At 38.2% G+C, this 20,885-nt stretch overlaps 1 protein-coding gene across 5 annotated transcripts in view; it reads left to right on the top strand.

Moving 5' to 3' along the window:
• LOC111866361 (sodium/hydrogen exchanger 3) overlaps positions 1-20,885 on the top strand; it is a 212,844-nt gene that overhangs the window by 178,744 nt on the left and 13,215 nt on the right. For 3 of the 5 annotated variants that reach the window (XM_023855231.2, XM_023855229.2, XM_033752222.1), the window contains 6 exons: positions 3,371-3,607; positions 5,321-5,468; positions 6,030-6,173; positions 8,282-8,351; positions 9,352-9,459; positions 15,195-15,362. In XM_023855231.2, the coding sequence (XP_023710999.1) occupies positions 3,371-3,607; positions 5,321-5,468; positions 6,030-6,173; positions 8,282-8,351; positions 9,352-9,459; positions 15,195-15,362 (875 nt within the window). The remainder of the gene's footprint in view (positions 1-3,370; positions 3,608-5,320; positions 5,469-6,029; positions 6,174-8,281; positions 8,352-9,351; positions 9,460-15,194; positions 15,363-20,885) is intronic. The other 2 variants (XM_023855230.2, XM_023855232.2) reach the window with 2 other exon arrangements.

The following is a 20,885-nucleotide window of genomic DNA, read 5'->3' as shown; positions in this document are numbered from 1 at the left end:
TATCCACCTGAAGACGGAGACAGATCCAGTCTCCGAAACGTCGTGGTTTTTTGTTTCTTACATTTAATAATAATATCATGATGAGACACACACATTTATGTGCTTGGAACAACACTAATACCACTTAATTTTTTAAAAAGTACACAACTTTTGTTGATCTAATATTTTTGTGGAATATAAAATAAAACATCAGTCATGGAAAAAAGTTTTTAAGCACTTGGTCTCATGGCGATAACTAATGAACAACTGGAGCCAGGCTTGTAAAATTTCATATGGAGGTATCCTGTAAATAAATAAACAAATAAATAAAACAATTATTTGTAAGTCAATAATTACCATTAATTCATGGGTTTTGTTTGTTGGCTATGTTTGTTACATTTAATTTATACTTCCCTTTCTATGTTAATTTCAGGTCCTTATGTGCATAATCACAATATTTATTGTACACTTTCCTCTTAACTTGCATTGACACACCATGGTCTCAGGTATACATACGGCTATAGTTGTACTGATACAGGTTGTCCCAAAACACAGTAAACTAACGGGACTCAGAAACAAAACTGACTGTGCTGGTGAGGGCCAGCAGCAATTTACCAGACCAGAGAGACACAGGTTGTCCAGTGACTGAGGTTAGCTCTTCATAAGAGACCCAACAGAGGATAGAAGAGATGCAGATTCTGAAACATTGTGTTCACTAGAATAGCAGATGATGGTCAAAATCCAGACACCAGTAACACCAAGCTGGTATCCTGTTAGGTATTTCAGTTACTCTCTGCAGCTGAAAGGTTTCTGGTTTTGGGAAATTCCCCACCTAAGAAACAGAAAGTGCAGAAAGGATCTTAATGTAGTGCTGAAATGGCTGAGTGAACTTAGCAATGAAGTATTTCTGATAATGACAAGTAGACCATGTCTCAGAAAGTGATCATCATGCAGCTTCCAAGCGACAGGGATCTGATGATGATGATGATGATGATGATGACGACGACGACGAGAATTAGGACCAAACTGCAGACTGTTATTTAGAAGAAGGTGAGGAGATGAAGTGGCATAGGACAAAGCTTCAGTACTGAGCCCAAAGAACTGTGGACATACTCGTACTACTGTAATGTGATTAGTTGAACCGGTCTGTGGGACGAAAACAGATATTACAGGCGGCAAGTGTTCATCAGCATGCCCCTCACTGAAAATCTACTCAAAGAACGGCTTACATATGTTGGTATGCTTCGTAAAAATAAATCATACCAAAAGAATTTTTACTGAATAAGCAGAGGAGAGAAATTTTATCAGTGTTCAGATTTCAAGAAGACTGCGCTCTGGTTTTGTTTTGTTCCAAAATGGAGAAACCTTTTTTGGGGCTATGAAGAAAGCACTCTTCTGGGATGTGGCACCGTGTATATGTGGTGTTAACCGACGTTTCGGAGGACCGTATCGCCTCCATTTTCAGGGTAGAAGGAAAAATAAGAAATCTGCAAGCAAAGAGACTGTGAGAACCGGTACAAGTAGACTGGTGTGGGAAATACACACAGCTATGTGAGTGCAGTGAAGGGAGGGGGGCCAAGTCTACATGGGAAATCAGTGGAGTGAGGGGGGAAAGGGGCTGGGACAGAAGCAGGGTTTTGTATATGATATTGTGTCGGGGGAGAGAAAGTCAAGGTTAAAGGGAGGGCACTAACCCTTAAGCTGGGGGGGGGGTTGCTATGTTAGTCGGTCATGGCCTGTATAGCCTTGTGGATCTGGAATCATGTCCCAGGGGATTTTTTAGGGAACAGATGAGAGGCTTCCATGACTTGCTGAGACAGTCATGCATCATGATGATGCTGTTGGTATGGGATATGAGGCGTTGGCCTGTAGTTTTTTTTTTTTTCTAAATGTGGCTGTAATCAGTGCTCATTGTATTTGCAAGGCCAATCATAAAATTGACTAAGGCATCAAGAAAATGGACTTTTTTGCAAAACATTGCATGCTAAATGGTAAAGCTGCAGATGCAACAGAGATATACAGTTCCACCAATCTATGCAGAACTCTGAAGACATAACAAAATGTTACTAGAGCTGATGAGCCTACAACTGGACACCCCTCCCAAAATAGCATGGATATAGAAGATCAGTGTCTCAAATGTGGTTGAAGCTGCAACAGTGTGATGAGATTGAGTTGCAAGTGCCAGAAATAGGCATGTGTTGATCTGTGCATAAACTGTTTAGAAAACTGATGTTATCCATTTTCTTTGTATACAGTAATAAATAATTCTTTTTCACTGTTTTAATTATTATATGAGGATATCTGGTAACATAATATTAATGTTGTTATAGTTTCAAAACTGTTACAAGGCTTTGAAAATGAGCAGTAATATACGGTGAGAAATGGCCTCCATGCAGTTACTGCAGGGATAAATTGAGCCTAGATTTTCACTTTGTTGACAATAGCTGTCGAGTGAGCAACACTACTTTGTTACCACGATTACTGCAAAATATGTGAAGACTGCATATTCTGTAATAACAGTTATGGGTAATTTATTAGATGGGGAAGTCCAGGCTTCCTGTGGTTTTGAAAGTAAAAGTGATAACTTATGTCTTTATTCTCCCCTATCATTTAAGCCTTGCTCCATAATTAGTCATCACCTCTCACCTTCATCTTCACAAAGAAAATCAGGTGCTTCAGAAGCTTACATGACAATGTTAAGCAGAACAACTGTTTTCCATGACCATATGTGTACTGCCGTGCCTCTCACTAAAATATAAGTGCTTGTATTAAATTATAAAGTAGCTCAGTGGTTGCTTAGTGTATAACAGTACTCATTGTTACCATGGTTCCCTCCCATGTTTTCCTTGTCAGTGTGGAAACAATTTTCTTTGTGCATGTGACAGCAAAATTAATACATTTTCCAAGTTTTCAATCCTGAAATCACACAGGTTTTATATTTATGTTTATCCTCTGTTGTTATTAGTGTCAGCAGTACAGAAGATGATGGATAGATGGATGAATACTGTGTATTATATAATGAATGGATGGATGAACAGACAAATTGACGGAAGGGTGCTGATTTCATCTGTAACTTATTTTAACTTGTATCTCATTTAAGCTTTCATGGTTTAGTTGAATTATAACAAAATGGTGAAAGGTTTCTAATCATTTTTCTGTAGAATTTTTCAGTTTTCCAAATATTCATTTTGGAGTTCATTGGTATCAGTTTTTTCTGTCTCTACCACACTCTTGCAAATTTATCTCTATATCTTTTACGCAGTAAATTTGTTCAGCCCAGTAGAGTTAAATGCAAGAATGTACATAGAACTTGTTTTATGGTCAAGTTCAGTTCAGTACTGGACTAAATGCATGAACTTGAAATTTCAGTGGGATAATTCAAAATTTTCAGGTTCAAGAGATTTGACAACAAGTTCATCCGTCCATTGTTGCTGAGAGACCATCGGGGAGCAGAACCTAAAATCCTGGAGACATACTCAAAACTAGCAATGAAAGATGCAATGGAATACATGCGAAGAAATGCATCTACTATTGGTAACATCTCCGGTACTGAATCCATGTCGGCCATCTTTCGCAATTATACTACAGGCAACATCAATGGAAATCTGAGTGGTACACTTAATGGCAGGTTAGTGCAGCTGTGGTTTGTTCCTCATGATCCTGAGTCACTGGCAGAGCCACCCATAGGGTACAGTACCCTCTTCTGACATTCATTGTACTGTATAATATTGTGACATGGATGGCATAGCCGGAGGTGGGGGTCGCGTGAACTCTGTGATCTCGCGAGTGACGTCACATACCCCCACTCTGTCCATTAGTGTGCAACGCTCGGTGGACACCCCCCTTTCCCGCGGTGACGTGGCAGAGGAGCTGCGGCACCAGGCAATTATTGCTGCAGTTGCTGTGCAGCAGTAAACAACACCCAACAGCATTGCTAGGCTATCGGCAGACACGACGTTACACAACAGTGGTGCCTGTTATGTAACTGTTTTCTGTGTTGTCCATAACGAGGCTAAATAGGGAGCAGCAAACACTATTCAAGAGTTAGTTACGAGTTAGTCAAGAGTCAGTCAGTCAGTTAGTAGTGAGTGATTAGACAGTGAGGATTGAGCCAGAGTAACCAGTTAATTGCAGTCTAGTATTTGTGATACTGCTGATGGCAGTAATTGTGAGATTGTAAATGGTGTGATTGTAAGAGCGAGTGTGAAATAAAATTCGCTATATCCAATACGACGTGAAGTTATTTGTCACGTTATACACCCAGCACGTGACAGTATGTAGGAACTTTGCTACCATCATCACAACAAATATTTCAGCATTACATTTAAATCTTTATTTACTGCGACATGTTTCAGTCATGCACAACCATCATCAGGCAGCAATACATATAGTTATTGAACTACTGATATGGATCCTTATTGGTGCAATGCATCGTATTAAATATTAACATAAAAACTTTGCCTCAGGTTACTGTCTAGTTAAAAATGGCAAATAGCAAAACCACCGCACAGTGTAGAACACACCATACACACCGAACGTGTATACTCCCACATAAAAAACATATGCCACATTGCAAGTTTATACAGGATACATAGCGTGGGAATACCATACGAAATGCCCACATACCATCAAAACTTGTACATCATTGGAAACTTGTCTCTGGGCCTCATATTACATACAATGTCTGCAACAAGACCTACACAACTAGATGCCTAATTCTACACTGTAACAGGATACTGCCCCCCCCCAAATAAGATTTAGTTGGCCTACAGAACCCTAACCCTATGTATAGTTGTTAATACCTTTATATACTTCTAACATACCTTTATATGTTATAATAATATTTCAACATTTTATAAATAGTACACCTTTATTCTATTTTTTATTTTTATTCTTAATCATGTGTTTGCTATTTTTAACTATACACTAATCTGAGGCAAAGTTTTTATATTAATATTTAATACAATGCGTTGCACCGATAAGAATCCATATCAGCATTTCAATAACTATACATATTCCTGCCTGATGATGGTCATGTATGACCAAAACATATCACAGTAAATAAAGATCATACATTACTCACTTAGTTACTGCATGAAATACCTAGATATTCTGTGAAAAAAAAATGGAATTATACGCTTTAACAGTAACATATATACAATTTTAATTGAAAATTATATTCTGTATCTAGAGAGTTGAAATTATTAAAATTATGTTTTGGTGTTTTCATACAGAAATGTAGGTGTGCTGAAAGTCTGTAAGTCTGTAACACTCATAAAGATTTTGCTGGTTTATTTAACAGAGAAGCAGAACTGAAATAATGTGAATTGTATACTTGCAGCACTAGTTTCAGCCAATTGGACTCAAGCACCTGGAACATAGACATGCAGGAGTTGGAGTACAACCCATCCAAAAAGGACTTGACAGATGCCAGGATCCATCATTTACTTGCAGAAGAGCTGTGTAAACCCTATCGCAGGGTAAGAGAAGTATGTTTGTGCAAAGTGCTCTTTCAGTTTCCTGGTCAGAACATTCACATGAAACAGAATGGCACAAGACAGTGGCCTGTTGCTGGGAGTGAGTCATTGGTCAGAGAAAGGTATCATAACTTTTAAATTCTAGCAGTTCATATTTTGTTCTTTTATTTTTAACCCATTGAAAAATATCAATAAAATTTACAACAATTATTACCTCTCTGTTTGTTTTGCTCTTTTGGTTACTGGATAAGTGTGCAATTGATTTAATAGGTAGTTCATACCTGATAGCTTGTTCATTATGTACAATTTTGGTGTGAGAGGGAATTTTGTGCTATTACTGTTAACGTTGTGAGAGAGCTCCTTATCCAGTATTATGTATCCAGAGAATGTTTTGGCAATACATATTGTGACATGCCGCCTGAAAACTGGAATAACGGAGCCAGAAGAAATGATATGTATTGGCTGCACGTGCAACTAATTACATTCATCATTTCATATGACCATTAAGTATATACTGAAAGTACATATAATTTATTTGACTAATGAATTATTGGTATTTTTATAATTATACAGCACCGGAGGTTGAGCTACAGTCGACATGCAGTAAACGACCGAGACCTCTCTACACAACCTGTCAATTACCGCATGCATATGAATATACGGCGTATGGTTGGTGAAAGGAAGCACCATCATAAACGAAGCAAGAGGTTAGGCAAGGCAAGTACTGATCTCATAAGTACTCCCAAGTACATCCTCATCCTCCTCATCCTGCAAGGCTTTGGCCTATTCTGACCCCAGGATTAGTTGACTGGTATCTCCATTTCTTCAGTGGTCACCTTCTTTTCTTTCTTCCTTCTGGGTGATAATCAAACAGCTTCTGAAGAATCTGGTTAGGTGGCATTCTTAGGATGTGTTCAGGATAATTTTGTTGACATTCATTTATTTTTTCCTGTAGCCCAAAAAAATTAGTTTCTGTGTGATCTATTCATTCCTCATTTGATTTTTTGTCTATATAGATGCTTTTACTTTAATTGCTTAAGATTTTTGTCTTTGAAGTAAAAATAGTCAATTTGTACTTGAGGCAAGAACAGATAAGTGATGCAGGGATTGCTGGAGAGAGTTCTCTGATGCAGTTAAGATCATGTGATCATCAGCAAATAGAAGTGTTATAAAATGTTTGCTTTTAAAAAATCACCACTTTTACCGCCATCCTGCTATGACATGGAAATGACAGTGTTTGGCAATACATATTGTGACATGCCACCTGAAAGCCAGAATAACGGGGCCAGAAGAAATCGCCCACTACCGGTTTACGCCTCAATAAACACTTATCCATGGCAGCAGATACATGTTCATCAGTGGAAGATGTTGTAGGCGGGGTTTTCTGTGTGGTTTGACCTGAGGCTATATAACAAGGACAGAACTGTCAGAGAGTAAAATATGGTCCTGAGTCCCATGGAACCAAGAATCCCTCTGCTGGCAAGGGCTAGTAGCAATTTAGCAGTAAAGTAATTAGTTGTGAGCCAGCTGCCATCCTGTTAGGATGTGAGCACCGAAGCAGAGTAACTCCCAAGCAATGCTGAGTGAAGACAAGACTTTACATGTAATTCAGTAGAATGATTTGTAGAGTGCATAGGTCCATGAAGTTCTGTATGGGTTTGAAACTTGGTCTCTGACATTAAGGGAGGAACATAGACTGAGGGTGTTTGAGAATAGGGTGTTGCAGAGAATATTTGGACCAAAGAGAGATGAAGTGACAGGAGGTTGGAGAAAACTGCATAATGAGGAGCTTCATAACTTGTACTCTTCTCCAAGTATAATTAGAATGATCAAGTCAAGGAGGATGAGGTGGGCATGTCATGTAGCACGAATGGGAGAGACGAGCAATGCGTATAGGATATTGGTGGGAAAGCCATAAGGAAAGAGACCACAGGGAAGACCAAGGCATAGGTGGGTGGACAATATTAGAGTCTGCTTTACCGTTTCTCACGGTGTTGTCGCTTGCAGATTTCTTATACTTTTTCTTCTACCGTGAAGATGGGGGCGATACGTTCCTCCGAAACGTCGGTTAACACCACATATACACGGTGCCAAATCCCAGAAGACTGCTTTCTTCAATATTAGAATGGATCTTAGAGAGATAGGATGGGATGGTATGGATTGGATAAATCTGGCTCAGGATAGGGACCAGTGGAGGGCTCTTGTGAACACGGTAATGAACCTTTGGGTTCCATAAAATGCTGGGAAATTCTTGAGTAGCTGCAGAATTGGCGGCTCCTCCAGAAGGGCTCAGCTCAATGAGTAAGTAAGTAAGTAAATTTACCCAATCAGATGTGTGGATAATACCATAAAATATGGCCATGACCGCTTCCATCTGTATCCTTCCTAATTTGTTAACCACTAATAATGCTACAATTTGACACTATGTGAGCGACCAGTGGCATCATTATGTAAGCAGTAAATAATGAAATGAATGTATTTTTCACAGAGATATAGAGACCTGAATAATTTAGTATTTATATGTAAATTGTGTATAAAATAATTTGTTAAATAATAAACTGGAAAGAACAGTTGAGGTTCCATAATTTATAATTTTCATAAATAGTTGGTTAAATAATAAACTGGAGACAAAACTGAGATGGTTTCGATGCAAATAATTTTAAATTGATATAAATTACTCAGATAATAAATTGGGAACAGCAGTTTAGATTGCTTTGATATAAATATTAATAATTTAGCACTTTCATAAATTAATTGGCTATTAAACTGGAAGCAGTTGAGGTTTTTATGATGCAAGCAATTTTCTTTGTCATTTCTTTTTACAGGATGGGAAACAAAATCATGTTAGTTTCCCAGGAATCACACAGAATGGTTCAGCAAAACAATTTTCTCATGGTAAATATCGAGTATTATGTTTTAACTGATACAAAAAATCAGAGGTTAGACTACCCGTTGGTTATTACACAATTTTTTTTAATTCCCATAGTGGGGGGTGGAGTCCAACTGGGTCCACTCTGCACAGCGGCCACTGATTGGCCTATTGTAGCCTGTCCCGGGTGATTATGATGATGGAGAAATTGCTGGAATGAAGATTGGTAGGGGAAACCGAAGTACTCAGAGAAAACCTGCCCCAGTGCCACTTTGTCCACCACAAATCCCACTTGATCAGACCCGGGATCAAATCTGGGCCACCGCGGTGGGAAGCCAGCGACTAACCGCTTGAGCTATGGCGCGGCCAGATGGTTATTACACAAACTACGCTACTGTTAAAAGTGAGAATTTGGAAGAGAACCTTTAATTTTCCTCCTTTACCTCTTATCTTTTAAAATCAGTACTACATGACAGTTGTTAGTGAGATATGAGGTTCTCATGACAGTGAATATTATGATATTCTGGGATGTGATGCTATATAGTTTAGTATGTAGGTGACAGTGTTTCAGATGTAAATACTCTTTCCATCTTCAGGATGAACGTTTATTTACCCTGAAGATGCAAACTGTCATTAAGTATCTACCAAACTACACTGTGTGACATCCCAGAAGATGTTAATCTTATGAATAATTTTTGTTTTTATTTAAGTATCTCATTGCACCAAAATACACAGTGCTGTATATATGATTTTCATCTGTCTCTGTTTCTCTATGTACTAATATCAATTATCTTATTGGATTTCATATTTAATTCATGATAGACAGTTATGTTTACACTGTTGGTTTGTTTGTTGAATAACCTTAATGTTGTAAGTGAATAGTCAATAATGATATAGATTTGTGATAATTCGTCCATTGATATAATGCTGTCAGTTAACATAAACAGAAACTGACTACACAGTACAGTGTTCCTCAGGGCACTCTGTTACACGCTCTTTGAATTGTGATGTGTTCAATCTCTTCAGATTACATCAATGAGGTTCTTCAGGAGTCAGAGAATGATGGAGATGGCACCAAGTCTACTAGCAAGGAAGACTGGGACAGTGCCATCACATTCACAGCCAGGACTTCACGTGAGTGCTCTTGTATTGTTGCTGTCACCTGTCTTGCCTTGATGCTTTTAAGTTTATTGTCCCCAATTTACAGTATGTCTGCTCTGGGAAGGTGGCTACGGTGTGCTGAAAGTGATCAAGAAACACATGTTCCTGAGCAAATGGACTGATGCTTTCTGAACACCACTGAATCTTTCAGAGCACTATCGATTCTGTGCCAAAAGCTGCATTATCTTTCTGCACATCCACCTTCCCACAGTATTCGTACTGAATTTGCTTGAGAACTTGTTTCCTGGAGAAGTTGTGTATATATACTGGAGTTTGCTTGTGGTTTTTAGTAGATGTTTGAATTGTGTTTATTATTGAGTGGATACTCTCTGCAGTTTTTCAGTTATTTATATAATATTGAAATACTTTTGTACATAATGTGCAGCTTTTTATGTTTCTCATATGTCATATTTTCTTAAAAATAACCTTTCTTTACATAGCATACAACGTTTGTTGCATATACTGAAAACGAACTTGTTTAACTTTGTGTTATTCTTATTATCATTGTGCAAATAACTCCTATATTATGGATTGAGATTATTGTACTGCTTCACTGTTCTTCTGTGGTAATATGGCCCCTTGCAGGCCTTGACCACCTCAGCAGTGCTCCTCCATTTGTTCCTACCCAGCACATTTTCCTTCCATACATGGACTCAGAGAATTTACAGGTCTCATTTGACACTGTCTAGCCATTTTGTACTTGTTCCACTTCTGCTTCCACTATTAACATCACAAGTAAAGTATTATTGTGTGCATTATTTTACCAGTAACACAAAGTCTGATGAACATCTTTGTGTGGAATTCCATCAGCTTATTTTGTTTTCCATCTCCTTTTCCTCTGTTATGACTTCACAAAGTGTTAAGTTCACTGTATGTGAGTTGAAAGTTAGAAGGTGCAGAGGCAAGCGTTGTAAGATGGCCACAGTGGTTTTCAGCATACATTTCTTCCATTTTTGCATCACAAATAAGGCTCACATTCCATACAAGACTTTTTGTGGTTTTAAAATTATAGGCTGCACATGATATGGAATCCTTCCATAATGTAGTTTTAGATGTTACCTCTGAATGTTACCTTATGTATATACTATTGGCTGTCACACAGGCAGGGATAGAAAAGACTATAACTATCAGGCCTGTGCTTTCTTTGTGCACTCAGCTACAGGGCAAAGCTGTTTTTGATATTTACTAATATCTGTGTGGGGATTTGGCAAGCCCAAGAAAGTTTTTTATTCATGCCCTTTTATTATCTGTGTTAATCTTCTGTACATTGCATTAATACATATGTGAAGTAATAGGAATTACTCGTATATATGCTGATATTTGTTTTTAATTGGCTGTGTTGTTAATATTCTTCTGTATTGTATTTTTATAGCATGTCCTAAGCAGGAAGTTTCAGTTCTGATATGGATTGTTTTCAGTGTGTGTGACTCAGTGGAGTTTTTATGTTTGATGGGAATTACATAATTGTAGTCTTGGTCCAGCAGTTGTCTGTACCATTTTGTGTGTCTTTAACCAAGAAATTGATTAATTTAGCATGGAATAGAAGTATGTCTCTTTGCAATAAAATCTTTTGCATATTAAATTAACCCTTGAACTTGCCACTTCAGCAGTTCAGTCTGGTGTGGAATACCTTGGAACAATTTCAAAACAAAGGAAAATTTCACAATCTGTGTACCATGTAACGATGTCCTATAGAAATTATGGTGCCATGTACAGACAGCACATTTGTTCCAAAATCTTATCTTGTTCACAGTGGGCAGGACTTTTGCAATTAAACGTGTTTCATAGAACCACTTTGCAAAAATTTTTATGGCGTGTGGAAGCTTTTTCTTACACCTTCGAACTATTGCCCTTAACAAGGTCAAGTCTGAATTTCAGGTGACACATCTTTTCCTGCAGTGCATTACAGTACTTAAAAATCAAGATTCTTTTGAACAATTTTCTCTATCTTTTTTCCCTTCTGTTTTGATAAGGTATGGTTCTGAATTTTAGGCATATTTCTGTTCTTGAAGAGTGCCTACTAAAATCGCCCATTCTGTCCATTTGTACACATGAAAATTCTGGAATTATAGACCAAATTCTCATGACATTTGATATTGGGGAATTTAGGCTGCGCCATAGGTCAAGTGATTAGCCGCTGGCTTCCCACCGTGACGGCCCAGGTTCCATCCCGGGTCTGGTCAAGTGGGATTTGTGGTGGACAAAGTGGCACTGGGGCGGGTTTTCTCCAAGTACTTTGGTTTCCCCTGCCAATCTTCATTCCACCAAATTCTCCATCATCATAATCACCTGCGGCAGGTACAATAGGCCAATCAGTGGCTGCCATGCCGATTGGATCTAGCAGGACTCCACCCCCACTAAGCGAATTAATTAACTGGGGAATTTAACGAAAATTTGATAAACCATGCCAGTTTTTGGTTCACATAGAACAGAAATAACAGACTTGGAGCCTATCTTGTGCAAATTTAGTAAATTTTGATAAGAAGAAAAAATGTTTAGAATAAACATTGTAGAGAAAACTGAAACACGCCCAGTAATTTTTCTGTAAGAATTTTTGTTTTCAAGATAATTATACAGAAGAAAATGAACGTACCAGAATTTATATGCTAAGTGTATTTGTTAAAATTTGATACAGGGTTTACCAAAAAGAATTACCGGAATTTCAGGTACCTGTAGCTTAGGAATGAAAACAGATAAGATGGTGTTGTGTGCAGTGTTTTATCCATCAATCAAAACAGTTTATTTTACACTAGCAGAGAAGTTGTTAGTTGCAAAACATTTCACAGTGAGCATCATCTGTGACTCTGCATACATCCCACCTATACTCCACCATTGTCTAGATGCTTTGTAACATTGCAGTTTCTGATATGATCCATGCTTTGACTTCATCCAGTGTAATCACTTTTTTGCTGTGTACCTGATCTCTCACATTTCCCCAAAGAAAAAAGTCAGGCATAAAATTGGAAGAATAAGGGTGGCCATGTTGTTGGTCCTTCTCTTCTTATTAATCAGTCTGGGAAATTCAGTTCAAACATTCACAGACTGTATGAGAATAATGTGGGCAAAATGGAACAGGTCATCATCCAGTGAGCAGTAAGACTGTTGGGCTGTGGAAAAGCACAATTTTCAGGCATGTTTAGGAGTAAATTGCTTGTAATGCTGTTCTCATGAAGGAAGAAGAAGTTCTGGGGAGAACTAATCACCTACTTTTGTTGATATGACATAGACAGCATAGAAAATAACATGTCCAACAGACTGATGGGAGGAATTTATGAAATATTCCGTTGTGATGGGCTGAGGTGCAATGATGTATGTACCAAGTTTCATAATGATTGGATAAGGCATTCAGAAATAAATATGAGGGGATACACAGACAGTATGGAGATCACATAAGCCTACTATCATTTTTTCAAAATAAGAAAAGTAGATTAAAAACTGGCTCATGACTCTTTCATGTGTCAGTATGTGCCACACGTTGACTTTAGAATTATCCCATTCATGTTATAAATGATCTTTGGGGGCTAACTGCCCCACATGACACAGTGTGTCATGACAGAGTTCTGAAATTTTGCCTCAACAGTCAAGACAGTATGACTTAAATTATTGTGTTCCAAAGTTTGTACACAAATGTGTGCTGTAAACTGCACTCTGAGCTGTTTACACATGCTGTAAGTTTCTGGATTACCTCTATTTTGAGTGGCTTTAGATGTAGGCTCTTCGAAGAATTCTGTGGACAGTCATTTGCAGCATCTGTAACTCTGCATTTCCTTGGGAGATTGACTTCACTTCTTCAGATTTCACATGAAAGCCTACCTAGAATGATCCATATCTTCATCAGATTTCTAAGGCTGCACAGTAGAATGACTTTTTTATACACTGACAATCTCTCTAAATTTCTTGTACCATCTCTTGATGCTCTTGTCATCAGGTGATCTCACTCTGTACTGATGTCTAAATTCACATTGAACTTGAATAATGGATTCAAATTTTGCATACTACTACATGGTCTGTTCGTTTTGTTGTCTTGTGGACACTGTACTGATCATATAGCTACTGCCCATTAACTACAGTTGGGATACTCACACAACTTGTGTCAATGAAACTGTGTGAATTAGTGATTATACTGCAAGTATCACCATCATGATATCTGTTTCCCAGACCGCCTCTGTGGTCTAGTGGTCAGAGTTCCAGGCTATAGATCCAGAGGTCCCGGGTTCGATTCCTGGCACTACCAGATTTTCTTACTGTAGTGGGTCAGGAACGGGGTTCACTCAGCCTCGTGAGGATAAGTGAGTAGTTATGTCAAAGATATAGCGGCTCCGGTCTAGAAAACCGAGATTAAAGGTCGTGGGAATCTGTTGCTCTGACCATGTGACACCCTCTATCCATGAAAGTTGCGTGCATTCCAAGTCATGATCCACAAACTGCAAGAATTTCAAAATGGATTCAGACTTGTCCAATGTAATAATTTCAACAAAAATAGAAGCTTCCAAAAATTGATCATGATTGAAATATGATTTAATGGCTAGTTTATATATGATGGTTGTGAAATTGAATTGAATACAGTTCATTTCATGTGAAATCCTCCACATGTCCACTCCTGCTTAGTCTTCAGGTTGCATCCATGAATGTAAGAGGCAGCAGAATGAATAATTTCATTCACATTTATGTCCATCACTACTTTCTTAACAGAAAACATGACAGTTTCTAACTGTCTATTTACATACTGCGCCCTTGAATGAAGGCTCAGCACTCAGCATCATCCACACTGTACATTTCACTGTCATTTTCTGCTCACAAAACCCTTTAATATTGTGCATATTCTTTATCACTTATTCTTTCTTCATGACTTGTGTCAAATTCACTATGAGCGTCACTTATGTTAACTTCATTACTACTGCATAAAATTTCAACAAGCCCTCATACATGATTTTCTTTTTTTGTCAAAGGGCCAACCATCTTGAAAGGACTCAAAATTTAGTGCGTTTGATTCAGTTATAAAGTTCTACATTTCCATTAAGATGGAGACACAAACTGTGATAGTGAATTTCTTTTGACATTTAGTTGTGGTTTGACAGCCAAGAGATAATGTTCATGTACTTATCTCCTTCAACCATACACATCTGAATCCCTGCATACAGGAAGTTCAGTATCTCTTCAAATGAGGTTGAAGTTCAGAGCACTTCTGTAGCAGTAATAAGCACATGTATTAATTTCATCATGATGAATTGTGTTTAGGTTCTGAATACAATTTATTGCTTACCTGATGTCTCATTAGGTAACAAGATACTTACATCTGGAGATCTTAAGCTACCTCAGTATACCACAGTTGTCTTTGCCATGCTTAATTACTGCAGTGTAATCTGTTGAGCATTAGACAAAATAGAAAATAGGGGCATTATAAATGTCAGTATGCCAGTAGTTTCCAATATCCCAGCTTAAACATTGTGTTTAAATATTAACAATAATTTGGTAAACAAACATGTTTTATGTGTTATCAGAATTATATCTATGAAGAATTTATCAAATGGTACAAAAACATTAAAGAATTTATTTGATTCTAAATGTTTGTGCCACAGAACCTAATAATATTAGAGTGTGTGTATAATCCCCAGTGTACTAACTGCTGTGCTTGCTAGAATATGGTGAGGAACAAAGTTGAGTGCTGAGTTTTGGTTTTTGCTTGTTGTGTCAATCTCTGGGATTAGCTGGCGGAACACCAGAGGCAAGTGTGTTGACCCAAATAACTAGCCTCCCGGGTTCCAATCCCCGGAAAGCCCGTCTGATCAAGCAGTATTCAAAACCTACCATTGATTACGATGATGCACCCACAGTAGCTGAGGTTTCCCTACCTTGGAGACGAGGCGTAAATGGGGGTACGTTGAACTCTCTGTTCCATTCACATAAAGTAGTATGTTCATTTTATTTACGTGGAATACCCCAATTTTATTTTCTTATCAGTGGAAAAATACAAAGTGAAAAGCTAACAGTTCTGTCAATGGCATGTGGTAGCATAGAGAAAATCTGCCATATGCACTGTAAAAGACTGTACTGGAAATCACACGCTTGGAATCTGAATGTGTTGCTTAATTACATATGTCAGTTTGAATTACAACTTCCCGAGATAAGTTTTTGTGCACTGAAAAGAAGAGCATGACTGGACAAACCATTTTGTAAGCAGTTTAGGTAACACTTGGATTTTCGTAGAAATATTTATGAAAATTCTTATGAATTTTATTGAAACAGACTTTAGTCTTCCAATCTAATAATAATGTAGTAAATACATCCAAACTGATGACAGTGGAATTTAAAACTGCAAGTATACTCAAATATAGTTTCAGTATGATAATTTTATGATCTTGTCATTTTATACTTGTGTGAATGAGAGTAAAAGTTTCCCCTTCCTCTTTTTTTTTGTGTCTGCATGAATACTTCGAGATTATATTATCTAGTAATCTCTAAATATTTGAAGCTAGATGTCATATACCTGGCTTATTGTGTTTAATATATTTCCCTGTCCTTTCACATATTTAAAATGGAGATCTAATTTTCATAATTTGTCCAGTCAGGCCTTCTGCATTTAACCTGGGTAAGACACTTCAAGTTTGGTAGACATCTGTGCATGGACAGCACTTTTGCATGCAGGATTTCATTCCCCAGCCATGCATGCTCTGATAATCTTTTGCTATGTACATAATGTAGAGAATGCAGTTTTTATTTAATATGATGTAGTTGCTCTAGGAAAACTGTGCCATATACTGAGGCCTGATGTCATGCAGTGACTGTCGTTCTCATAATTGAATTGGCTTTTGGCAAATCTTTATGAGAACTCATATAGGCAAAATTGAATACATTTCATATATAATTTTATATTTAAAATACCTGTAAATTACAAAAAAAAATGTTTAATATTATAATCATTTTGGATATGACACGGTAGTTTGGCAAATAAGTGTCGAAGTTTTGGGGAACCCTGCTGTAGCCAGAAGATGGAGGCAGAAAATTCCTGTGAAACATATATGCTTATCTAGGATATGATGCCTGTGGCATATTCGTAATGTTCACGACTGTGAGAAACTCAAATCACACACTAAAACGTTTGCAACTGAATATCACACTTTTCTTTCTAGGCTTGATTGTTCATAATGCTGTTGTAATACACCAGTATTAAGAGGCCCTATGTATATAATTACAGTTCTCCAAAATTGCTATACAAAACTAATACTAACACAATATTTGGAAAATATACTTGTGGCTTTTAGTATGTGACAGCCAGCCCGTGTGACATGTTGTATTATCTGTAAGAATCTTCATATCTTGGTGATTTACATTTTCTTTCATGCAGTTGTATGTATTGCTTTTGGGTGCGTTCTCTTCTAATTAACTGTCTTAGGATTTTATATATCTTTTATTACCCATCATTTAGTTTTTAAATATGTGCTTCAACACCAGAAGATATGCTGTATGTAATTATGCTGTGAAGTTGAAACTACAGTTGTTCTTCAGTATATGTAACAATTACAGAGGCATACTCTACTATTCATTTATCAAGAAATAAGCTTCAAGTTGACACCCCTTTTTAGTTGCATCAAAACTGTCAGCAGTTACAGCATTCAACGTGAAATTCAAGGATATTCTAATTAGTACGTATTTCAAGGAATAATTTTTCTTTTTCTTCATTGGTCATGTCAGGACTTTGCTGAAGTGTGAATTCTAGTCTATATAATGAGCTAAAAAATAGAAATTGCAGTTCTTCAATGTGATTATTGTTGCTAAAATATGACATTTCAATTCATAGTCACATGTATATGACTCCACCTCTTTAACTCATTAGGTCTTTCTCAATTTTGGAATGTGCTTTGTAGGCACGTTGAAGAATGATATTTTCAGATTGAGAAAAGAATTTGGAAAAACTTCGAGAATCGAGATGAGAATGAGCTCCAGTAGATGAATATTTTGATGTTATCAATTTATAACACTAGCCACTTTTTCAGTGTGCTGCCATATTTACCAAAATTGAAAGTGATTCCAGATGTGAGACAAGTCTTGCACAAGGAAACATGTCTGCATAAAGAATATAATTTTATGAACTAATTTTGTTCTCATACTCAAAATATGTGAAAGAAAATAAATAGTAGAAAACATGTGATACATAAAATTAAGCTAGTTTCCTTCTTGAAATCACCTTTATTCAGCTTTGCCTATTTCATTCTACTTGCCATTTCTGTCACTTGCCTCAGATTCAGTGTCTTAATAACTTCCAGCTTCTCACATATAGTACTCACTCTCTCCTATTTACTGCTAATATTCCCAACTTCATTTTCTCATCCTCTCTTCTGTCCCTTTCATCAGATATACAGCACTTTTTAAAATCATTTGATTATCATTTCTGGAGAGATCCATTACCAGTTCTACATTGGGCTTTATTGTCCCACTAATGTCACAATATGGCCTCCTGCATAGAACCATCCAGTTAGCACTGTTTCAAATGATCCTTAAATATCTTCTTCTCTAGATTGTGTAGTTGTGGTCATCCCCCCCCCCCCCAAGTGTGACCACTGCACGAATTACAGATCTGACATTCAATATTATATGACTGTTAAATGCATCTATCACAAGCAGTCTCTGCTTTCTTGATAATCCTCTTAGTCTTAAGTTCCACCCAACTTGTAACCAGTCCCCCCTCCTGCATTTAGTCATCCATAACTTAATCTGACATCTGATCCCATCCCACTTTCACATAGTCTGCCAGCTTCATCAACAGTATAGTCACAGGCATAATCTCATTGCCTGATATTTAAGATAGCGGATTTTACACGTGTGGTATACCAAGTACACTCTGTGCTGGACTTACACTTTTGTCACTTGTTGAGTTTAACAATGTTGCATGAAACTGACATTTAATTCTGTCTTTGAATCTGCAAAGATGACAGTGTTCGTATAGAACTGGTATAACTTTCCCATTTCTTTGTTTAAATTTTGGATGTTTGCCTTAGAAAGTTCTGTATTTTATTCCTGTTTCACAGATGTTTATTTGTTTTGCATGTTTAATCATCATAATCTTGAAGTAAAAATCATAACTGTAGTGCCTTATATTTTTAAACAATATTCCCATTCACACTAATACGACTTCTCTTGGCATGATCTACCATTTTTATGGCGGGATACTTGGAATCTTCTGACATAAACTGGTGAATTACAGCCTTTTCCACCCAATGGGGTACTTCGAGCAATCTCATGGCATCTCGTGGCTTCTGACCTGCAAACATTCATCTGCCTCTCACTTTCTCGCTTGCTGCTCTCATAACGCGATAGCATGAGTTATGGCACGGACACGCTACAGTATTAATGACTGGAATCGTCATATATATATTTAGCATATAAAATAAAGAACAGGTAGTTTTGCAATTAAAAAAGGGGGGAAACGCAGATCTTCAATTTGAGTGAATATGATATCAATACCATTGGACATCGAACCCCAATGCAAAGCAAAAGCAAGTATCAGAAAATTATTGGAGTTTGAGACTGGAAAATGAACTTTTGAGTCGAGATCGAGAAATTTCTTTCTCAATTCGCCCCCAAAAATTCTAACTCACACAGCTATACTAATTTGTTTTAAAGTAGCACACATCATGCAGACTACATTATGACCAAATTCAGTCAATGGATGAAGGCATAATGCAGACTTTGCAGCACTTTCCACTATTCCATTCCAACACAAGAGTCTAGCATTCACTAAAATCGTGTTCAGGTCCAATGACTGTATCAACGCAACATTCCCTACAATCCTGAAATATTGTCCCTAGATATTTCAATAGACATGAAGTTCGTATTGGTAATTAGATTGGTTGGACACTAAAGCATCTTGTTTACAAATAATTACATGTTATACAAGTATGCGCTATCATTTCATAATCTGTTGTGTTAGTTTGCTTGTTAGCTCTGTCTGTAGCCATAAACACATTGCTAGATTTCAGTTTCTGACAATGGTGACACCTCTGTAGGCTGAAGGCCATCTATTTGCAGCTTTGTACCAAAGTGGCAGAAAAGAAAGTGGCCCCAACAGTTCCTCAACTGTTGTGCACATATGTGGCTGCCGGGATTGTTGCTTGACGTTGCCTAGGAATTGGCATCTCTGAAACGTTTGTGACTCAAAGATTATGACTTTCAGGCATCATGTTACATTACTCCAGCCTTTTTATTTTCATTGAGCAGGTGAGACTGAATCCACTAGGTACATTGGCCACAAATTGAACTCTTTTTACCAGCCCCAGGTGTAAGATGAGTTTGGAGTATTTGGTGGAATGAGGATTGGTTAGGAAAACTGAAGTACTTGGAGAAAAACTGCCCCAGTGCCACTTTGTTCACAAATCCCACATGACCTGGATTGAACTTGGTCCGTCACAGTGGGAAGTCGGCAACTAACCGCCTGAACTATGGCATGTCCTATCTCACGCTTAAGGCTGCTTGTCCCTAGAAGCCTGTAGGCACCGAAGTCGCCTCCCTGTTGCATCTGTGACTGCTCATGCGAATGGTGTTAATGCGCTTTGGACGTAGGCCAGCCTTCCTTCTATGTATAATCGGCCAGACGCTGCTGTTGTCCCGCTCATCTCTCCTTACAGTGGTAAATCTACCCACCGTGGCCCTGTGAAGGGCGCGCCTCTTTTAGTGTTCTTCCGCCTACCGGCGATCTTCAACCTTTCTAATAGACAACTCCCTTGGGGGTTGAACCTGCGGCCTTGCCCAGGGCATACCAACTCGTTGGACAGGCTTGGAACTCAATACAGCTAAGCTAGCCATCGCCTGCAGCGAATCTTACATTCACGCTGTCCCACAGAGTCGGTACTACCTCGCTTCTGCGTGGCGTAGGAGGGGGAGTGACCACGGCCTGAAGCGCCATAATGGCATCTCTTCCTAGACCCATCGCAGCACACAGTGCCACAAATAAACGGACTCGTCGTTGGCGCAAGACATCCAGCCCCATGATGAACTCATCGGTGATTTTGCGGCGTACACCCAAGTTGTCAGCGGCGGCGCCATATGTTCAACTCTATCAATGCTTCTCTCAAGATGGGGAGGGTTTTCCTGACACCATCAGCTGGATCAGTTCCCTGTTGGGCAGTTCTGTAATGATGTCTCACATGGCGAATGTCACTAATGCCTCGGTGTCAGTGATTGTGAGACATGATTTGTTCATATGCAGCCTTTAGAATTTAGGCTGTCACCACCCTTCCTGAGTGTGTGACAAGGTGGCTGGAGAGATGGCCCCAGAGCCTTCTTGGCATCATTCTCTGCTCCTTTCTCAGGTCCAGGTCGACCTTCTAGGCAATCCCGTTGGCAATGTCTACTAATATTGCTGATGCTCCCATACTGTCAGGATATGGATTTCACAGTTCTGC

The sequence above is a fragment of the Cryptotermes secundus genome, unplaced genomic scaffold (genome assembly GCF_002891405.2).
Source record: "Cryptotermes secundus unplaced genomic scaffold, Csec_1.0 scaffold497, whole genome shotgun sequence".
NCBI classification, from domain to species: Eukaryota; Metazoa; Arthropoda; class Insecta; order Blattodea; family Kalotermitidae; genus Cryptotermes; species Cryptotermes secundus.
Note: the sequence above shows the minus strand (reverse complement) of the source record. Positions and strands in the feature narration are given on the sequence as shown.